Below are 8828 nucleotides of genomic sequence, written 5' to 3'. Positions count from 1 at the left end.
TTGTTAACCTATAGAAATCCATAAAAAGTTTGGTTACTTTTTAATCTGGGCAATGCCAGTTAATTCTACTTGTTTTATTAGGCTATATACATACATCGGCAAAAAAGTTCGACACTAAGAAGGAGGCGCCGATTGGAATCGAATGAAACTTTTAGTACGAACGTAATGACAATGATAGAATGTGATTACAATATCATAGCAAAGGGACAATCCCTGTAGAACAACAGCATAATTTAAAGCAACTTTTAATACCTTGCTGGAATTCCTCTTGCCTGATTACATGCGGCTTTCCAGTAGGGCGTGGAGGCTTACAGACACTGTAGGTTATCCTGCGCTCACACATGTTACAACTGCCGCTTCATCTATCTCACAGTTGTAAATGGTCGTAGGTAATGTTCCATCTGATCCCATAAATGTTTAATGGGCCATGAATTGTGAAGGCCCGGAAATAGCCCCTCCCCAAAGAAAAAAGGAAGATATGTAAAAATTTGTTAAGTTAAACCGTCAAGAAAACAATTTATATAAGTGTCGAAACGGCGACACCTGACTTTGACGTCGACGCTCATCAAAAGTAGACGGAAAAACCAAATTTTAGATATAAAAAGAAGAAAATTTAAAATATTAAAGTTAAGACGCAGTTTAGAAAGCAAAACGAAACTAGAAAAAAAATATTAAAATGAGCATAGGTGTTATAGTCAACAATTAAACGCGATCAGAGTCGAAAAGATGGTGTCGGATAAACCATTTCCAGCCGACCTTTCTCGCGAACTTTACGGAGCTCCATTTACACCTGGAGACAGGTGGAAGACCAATTAGAAAACGGTGATGTTTGTAATTCTGCTATGAAAAGTAACACGTGAAGGCGTAGAATTTTTTCAGCCTACCGTTATACCGTCGAAATCCCACTCATCGTGATTAGGAATGACCGACGGTCATATTAGATGGCTCCCTAGACCAGCACGTCAGCAGTAGGAGTAATGTCTTCAATCCTCGCAGTGATCTTTCACACGGTAGTCATCAGTTTCCAAATAGAATACGAATTCGTTGCTAAAGTCGACGATCTTTCAATCCGTAGCAGTCACTAGCTCCATACTTCTTTATCACATCACCACTACAAACGAAGCTGACGATATTGGGGTGCTGATGATAGAATGCATAGCAGTTACCGTGCATGTAAATTGCCTCTGCTACTTATCTGCGAATGGCACAAGGAAAAGACAAGGGTTCTAAGGTTCCAGACTATACTTTCGATAATACCGAAGGTACGGTATTTAATTGCAACGGGAGGCTTACGTTAATTATTCGAATATCAAACCTCATAAGAGATTAACATCGAATAAATTTACCGGCTCAGTTCCTTATTTGAGCCGTTCGGCGAAATTTTGTTTAAAATGTCAAATAATTAGCATTTCAAAATAGTTTACAATAACAGAATTAATTAAAACAATTATCTTTGATGATTTTAAATCTGTGAATTAGGTTTTAAAACAATAAGATATTTAAAAAAGTTGCTTAAATTATGATAAGATGTCTATCATTTTGTATTGCTTAAACACAGATTTACTAATGTTTTATGTAAACATTTATACAGATAAAAACTTTTAAATGTATTCCGCGTAGAGATAAAAAACTAAGTTAATAAATGAAATAAACAATATCCTACGGGTTTCAATAAGATAGCTTAAAAAATGATAACCTCAGGATCAATTAGTGATAAAGCAATAAAGTAGTCACGTATTCAATTATAAAAATGTATATGTATTGAATATTTATTTATTTGTTCATTTAATTGTGATATATATTCATTTTAAAATGATTTTGAATTCATGGATAAATAGAAACACATTTGTTTCTATTTATCCATTTATCCAAATTTGCCATTAGTATTGAAAAAAATGAATGGGATGAATAGAAATAATAGAAAAACTATTGTTTCTATTCATCCCATTCATTTTTTTTCAATACTAATGGCAAATTTGAAGAAGTTTAAGACCTAGCTTTAAAATAGTTAAATACTATAGATCCATTTGTATGTTTCTCAAATGATCTTGATTTACTGTATTTCATTAGGATACCTCTCTTTAACTTGGTACTTCTCTATAGTGAAAGAAAGAAGGATTTCAGCAAACTCTGTCAAGATGTCAGAATGTGACACTCTTTTACAAGAAAACAGACCAGCTGAGAACGGTGACAATTTTTACTAGATGTGAGAAAATCTATTATTATTTAAACATTATTATCTTACGTTACTTAATTTAAAACGTATCACGAAATTACTAATGTTTACCCTATCTTCTATTATTAAGTAGAAAATGATCCAATGAGTGACGGGTGATCTAATACAGTATTTACAAACATCATTACACTTATCAGCTATTTTCTTACGTATACTTTAGTTTATTTCATTTAATTTTAATAAAAATAAGTTATAATTAATCTGAACTGATCTGTCATTATTAAACATTAATTATTCTTATCTTCGTTAATCAGCCATAAACAAATAATACAGGAGAGAAGATAATATAGAGAAAGGATCGAGACAGGTTCTGAATAAATATTTGTAAATAATTAAAGAAAAAGCGAATACCGGAAAGGATTAACATACTAATAATTTTCTTTATATATTTATATATATGTGTGAACCGACGGAGTAGAGCTCCGAGCTTCTCCCCACTTATCGGCTTCTTTGTCAGGGATGGTCGGTATTGTAAATGAGTAGGAGTGAGCGAGGTCGTGACAAGGGGTTCGGTCGTACTCAAGGATGACACATAATTAAATATAAGAATAACATATTTAATTAACTATAAGTTATACAAACGAGTACAAATCGAAGGGTACAAAAAGGGAATAATCCAAAAATATTTCTAAATCGCGACAAGGATAGACGATCGTCGATAAGTCGTCTAAATTCTTGCCATTATAAGGTACAATATCTTTTAAGTTACACTAGCCTAAGTTCGATCTACTGTATAACCGAAAGAGCGAGAGTTAGAGTTCTCTAGTTCTCTAAAAGATTACCTTTTTAGCCAAGGCGATCAAGATCCGAGAAGTCTGTACGTCGGAGCGTGGAGCAGAGGTTCGAAAGGATCCTAGCCTGGTGTCTTCCCTCCGGTGATCGCCCCGAGGTGTGGGTGCGACCCCTTTTTATACACGTCCCGAAGGGGGAGGAAGTCGGGGAACATTCCGATGCAATCCCTTGTAAGTTCGACATGTCCGGCGTTGTTTATACTAATTGTCAGAAATCGAAACATTTTTGTACATTTATTACTTCTATCCGGTATTGTTACTCTTTCTATCTCATAAATTTGATAACAGTTGTCAAACTAACGGAATTAATGGCTGGCAGTGGCGTGCCGTCATTGGAAGCGGTGGATGCGCCGCTTTCCTCGTATTTTCTAAAAAATAAATACATATTAATTTTAATTATACGAAAATAATCGCACAATATTTTATTATAACGCATTACGTATCTTATTACAAATTTCTATACTACGCGTGAAAAAAAAATAAGATCGCTATCGTATATTCGAATATTAGTTGCGGAGTGGAAGCGCCGTATCGTCGACATCCAAAAAGCCAGATTCGCGCACGCACTTTACAGAGCACCTACCTCACCCGGTTAAGCCGGTAGAAGACTAGGACCTCGGGTGGATGCTACGCGTATACCGCATCCAATTCTATCAAGGCCCGGTTCCGGGCTTTTAGGCTTATGGAATAAACGATACGAATGGACCCTAGACAATCGCTGACGCGCAATTGACTGATTGTCCCTGGATGTCGGCTTCTTACAGAAACACAGCTTTCCTATCGTCAAATGTCACGGCAAGCCACTGATGGCTGGAGGTGACTAAGGTTAGGGTTTGTAGTGCAATCTTAGTAATAATTGTTCATTTGGTGGGTCGTCTGATCGGTTTTATCCTCGTTAAAATCGGACGAAGTAGGAAGTGTGTGTGAGTTGGTTCGGTTCGGACTCCACTTGCGGGTGACCTTTTTGGTTACCCTCTATCTATCCTCTATCTATAACAATTTGAGGTTTTTGTTAATTGGCTAGTTATTTTGTAAACGGTAACGATGGTGTAAATGAATTATCCTCGTTACAATTCTTGTGATAACTCAGGATTTATTTCTTCATAATTTGAAGTTTAGACTATTTACAAAAAGTCATAATTGACTTTTTGTAAATAGTCTAAACTTCAAATTATGAATTATCCTCGGTTGAGAGGGGAGAGGTTTGGCAGCCGTTCGAAATGACTTTGAAAGTTGGGAAGGTCAATTCTCGATGTGACGAGGAAAGTCGAGGGGTTAAAAAGAAATGAATATTTTCAACATAAATTTAAAGAAATACTTTAATTAATATTTGGGAATCTTTAGGAGAGTAGAAAGAAAGATTAAAATTTACCAATTTAAGCATCTCGCCTCCACTTCCTCTGATTCATTGAATGCTTAGTTCCTGGTAAATGGAAATTATTTACCAATATGACTGCATCGGGAAGAAACCCGATTGGCTGTCGTGTTGTCTATGTAAGGGAACGATCCCTTCACTCGAGGCTGCTTTTTTTTTTTGGTTATCCAACAACTGAAGTAAGCCATGCCGTAATCTCAGATCCGAGGTTCCTAGTCGCCAGTGATAGCCCGCCTCAGGCTGTATGCCCCTCTTTATCGCCAGGTAATATACTTCTTATGTAACCAATCTTAGTCGGCAATCGACCAAGTATTAGCAATTAGTTACCCTCGATATAGTCGAATTATATCTTAGTTTAGTATACCCTGTTATTATATACATCTGCCATGTATATAACTTATATGCTTGAATATATATAAATAGTTTAATTTATAAAAGGGATTTGTCTGAGCCTCCAGCGAGCGACTTTTCCGCCACTCCATAATACGAATACGACCTTCGGTACTTAATATTTCCCGATTCATCCACTCGGAGTCGGGTTAAAGATTAATCCATTGAATAGTGGTGAGTTAAGACGTAAATCTTATCTTAACTGGTGTCAGGAATCCTGACACCAGTTAACTGACGAAAGACTACGTCTTTCAATCTTTCTATAACATAACATTAAATCCATCCTAGACAGTGGGCGGAATCTCACCGACTCTGATCTCACAATGTACTAAAAAGAATGCGGATTCCCTCAATGTACAGGGTGATTATAATTAAAGTTTTACTTTGAAGTAGCTATAAAATAAAAACTACTGGACAGAATGTTATCAAACTTGGTAATAGTATACAGGACATCATGGGATTTTATTTCCCGCAAAAAAAAGTTCAAAAACTCACTACCAACGGAAAAATAGCGTTGTCTGCAATACTGTTAAACGAAATAAGACACGAAGACGTCGTCGAAAATGTTTTTAATCTGTTTTAAAACGAAACTGTTTGTGGGGTTACTCCCGATATGCTAAGAACTACTGTTGAGAACACAGTAATGCGATGTAACTTGCTTATCAAAAATGGTGGACACCACATTGAACATGCTCTGTAACGCGTTTTAAAACCGATTAAAAACATTTTCAACTACGAATCAAAACTTTGTGGAGATGTCCTGTGTCTTTGTTCTTTGTATCCATTCATTGCTTTAATTTTACATTTTACTTTTCCGGCTGTTATATATGACAGAAGGAAAGTTTGGCAATCGGTCAAAGAATGATCCCCCCAAGGTTTTTACATTTTTGGACTCACTGAACCTTGAAACATTGAAAAATCGGTAGTTTTTCTGTATGTATGAATGTTAATGTATGTAAGTGTGTTTGTGGGTGTATGCATGGGAAGCACGATTTTCTTCACCCATGTTGAAGATTAATAACTCTTGTGTCTTCTGTCGAAAAATTCTAAAATTTTTCAGGTAGGTTTGTGTATTAGGCTATTTGATGCCATTAAATTTTGATGGTTAAAGGTAGACGGGGGTGGGGAAATAGAAGGGAATCGTGTCCTATCTCGAGTAGGGTCAAACATAATGAAAACTTTACTAGTTATTAGCATTTACAATTATTATTATTTTTGTAAAACGCATCTCTACCCTCAAAATTAAACGTTTTGCCATTTTATAATAATTAATTATATAACAAGTTTTTAAATAAAATATCACAATAGATGACTCCATATGCAGTGAAATCTTTTTGCCAGGAAAGCTAAGCAACTCGTTGCTTAGTTATTTTTCTTTTCGTATGAAATACGCTTTTCAGCATGATGGGTTTAGAATCGGTAGATGTATTCTTGTCCTTCACATGATTTTTTTAAATGGCTCAAAATTAAGTTAACGTTTTTTAAAGTTAAGTTAAAAAAAACGGTTATTTACAAGGAATTTAATAAATATTTACTTCATAAAGATTGAAGTAACTTTATTAACCGGAATATCATCGTAGAAAAACATTACACAAAAAGAATCTAATGAAATCTTTTTATTTCATAACTTTCAATATAATTAAACTGCGCGTAAGTAATGTGATTTTAGCCTTTTAAACCTTCCTTAGCAATTTTGAACAGATCTTTCCACAAAGATCCCAAATCATCTTTGTAGGGTTGGAAAAATTCTATAATTTCTCGTGCCAATTCTCCATGAATATCCTTGCCATGTTCGATCAACTGTAAATATATATATATACANCCAAATCATCTTTGTAGGGTTGGAAAAATTCTATAATTTCTCGTGCCAATTCTCCATGAATATCCTTGCCATGTTCGATCAACTGTAAATATATATATATACAAAAATAAAAATATAGATTCGAATCGTAATTCGAGATAATATTAAATGGTAAAATATTCTCTTACATCTTTAGCCAAGGCTTTGATGAGTTCTGCATGACCTTTCAATTTTTCTTTAGCAACGTTAAGCTTTTCCTTAAGCTTTTCCAGCATGTTCCTTGTATGCTCACCTACTTTGTCCTTTAAATTTTTGAACCAATCCTTTACTTTATCCCATGTTTCACCACGTTGGACTGTAGGGTGTCTTTCGAAAATGGTATGAAGAAGTTCTTTAAGATCCACTTCTCTTAATTTCAGCAAAAATTCTTTTATTTTTTGCAGTTCCTAAAATAATATGAAATATATACTATTTTAATAAGATCGTTAAAGCATTTAAAATTAATAAAATTAAATTCCAATTTTATATAAATTAATAAAATTAAAAATGCCGAAATTTACCGGGTTTGTAGTAACGAAATTTCGGATATATTCGCGGATTTTACGAATAGTTTCGTTGTTTAGAAGCTGGAAATAAAATATTTAATTATTTAAAAAAAAAATAGAATTAATTAATTGCATAATAAAATTATAATGAATAATTTACATACTTTCTCTCTGAGTTTTTCTATGATATCGTGAACAGTGGATCGTTCAATTAATTGAGTTTCATAATCTATGCTGCGTTTAGCTAAAATTATGAATAAATAATTAATTTTTTATATATACTTATTTTACCAATATTTAAAATAATACTCATATAAGAATGTACCCAAATTATATTTCTCTAACAGTTCTCTAAATTTATCTTTAGCCTTTTCTTTCAATTTCTGTAGGAGGCTTTTCGCTTTTTCTCCAGCATCTTCTTTCATATCTTTTAGTTTATCTTTTATTTCTCTTATCTTCATACATTTAAAAATGATAGTATAAACTTAATTTAATTAAATTTATTTATTGCATACATCTATACACGTACACTCACATTTTATATAAAATTATTAATATTTTAATATAGTAATAAGAATTATGAATTGTAAACCTTTGCAACAAGTTTTTCAGCAACATCCTTTCCTTTATTCACTTTATCTTTAATTCTTTCCAAATATTCATTCAGAATGTCTTTCAAGTTTTTTCCAACTTCTTCCTTTATTTCCTCTTCTCCCCTGTAATATATTGGAAGTACACAACGTTAAAAATTTATTTACTAATAATTTCCAAGGATTTGTAATTTGATTTTTTTAATTTATTAAAACAACAAAACCTGTTAAATATAAGTATTTTCTTTAAAAAAAAAAAAACGGAAACTTACTCATCTAATTCTACAGCATATGGAAGATTAAGTGCAGTTCTTAGTGAACCAGTTTCGCCAAAACCTTCCAAAAATGACTTAACTGCATTATCTACGTATGGGGCAGTAGCATCTATACAGAATTAAAATTTGCAAAGATAAAATATAAATATTATTTTAAAAATATACAAAATTTAAATAAATAATTTACCTTGCCAGAAATCGGCAGCAGCAAGCCCAAAAACAAACAATAAGATACAGATTTTCATGATGATCTGTAATAAAATATTTTAATCATTAATAAGTAAAAAAAAAAAGATGATACTACTATAACCAACTTTAATATAGTAAATTACCCGAGCCTTTAAGGAAAGTAGAAAAGGCGTAATAATTAATTCTTTTTTAGATTATATATAGCTAATTCTTATCTGTTTCTATAGGAATTTAACATCTGTTTGTTATCTGTGTTCCTTAGTTCAGAGAGAATTAACTTTCTGATATCATTAAAATATTTGACGCAGAGAAAATATTTTCCAAAGAGAATATAATCATATGTTACATTTCATTGATAAATTTCAATGCTAATTATCTATAGAATACTTTTGATTATTAAAAAAATAATAAAAAGGTAATTATAAAGTCGTGTTAGATTCTATTAGATTATTTACAACAAAAATTTTTATTACATTGTAGTAATTTAATTTGTTACATAAACCTAATTGGGTTAAATAAGATTAAAATTCAATAATTAACATTCTTTATACTTCACTATTTAATCTTAGCAATTTGGGCTTAATAGCAATTTTTAAAAGAATTAATTAGCAATTTTTAATTAGCAATTTTTAAAAG

At 32.5% G+C, this 8828-nt stretch overlaps 1 protein-coding gene across 1 annotated transcript; it reads right to left on the bottom strand.

Moving 5' to 3' along the window:
- Nucleotides 1-6390: 6390 nt before the first annotated feature.
- LOC111614887 (uncharacterized protein PF11_0207-like) lies at nucleotides 6391-8383 on the bottom strand. The gene is made up of 10 exons (XM_023356259.1): nucleotides 8336-8383; nucleotides 8191-8254; nucleotides 8001-8112; nucleotides 7731-7854; nucleotides 7464-7593; nucleotides 7303-7382; nucleotides 7154-7219; nucleotides 6782-7039; nucleotides 6624-6696; nucleotides 6391-6519 (listed from the first exon to the last, which is right to left on the bottom strand). Exons 2-10 carry the CDS (start codon nucleotides 8246-8248, stop codon nucleotides 6458-6460), a joined length of 963 nt encoding a protein of 320 aa, XP_023212027.1. The 5' UTR covers nucleotides 8249-8254; nucleotides 8336-8383; the 3' UTR covers nucleotides 6391-6457.
- Between the last annotated feature and the right edge of the window lie 445 nt (nucleotides 8384-8828).

The sequence above is a fragment of the Centruroides sculpturatus genome, unplaced genomic scaffold (genome assembly GCF_000671375.1).
Source record: "Centruroides sculpturatus isolate CEXI.00-Female unplaced genomic scaffold, Cexi_2.0 scaffold2266, whole genome shotgun sequence".
NCBI classification, from domain to species: Eukaryota; Metazoa; Arthropoda; class Arachnida; order Scorpiones; family Buthidae; genus Centruroides; species Centruroides sculpturatus.
Note: the sequence above shows the minus strand (reverse complement) of the source record. Positions and strands in the feature narration are given on the sequence as shown.

Excerpts from the sequence above, each read along its gene's own strand:
- LOC111614887 (XM_023356259.1), bottom strand. The coding sequence starts at position 8,248 with ATGAAAATCTGTATCTTATTGTTTGTTTTTGGGCTTGCTGCTGCCGAT. Across the intron at positions 7,383-7,463 it reads GTTAGAGAAATATAATTTGG|CTAAACGCAGCATAGATTAT; the intron begins GTACATTCTTAT and ends TCATAATTTTAG. Across the intron at positions 7,220-7,302 it reads TAGAAAAACTCAGAGAGAAA|CTTCTAAACAACGAAACTAT; the intron begins GTATGTAAATTA and ends TTTTATTTCCAG.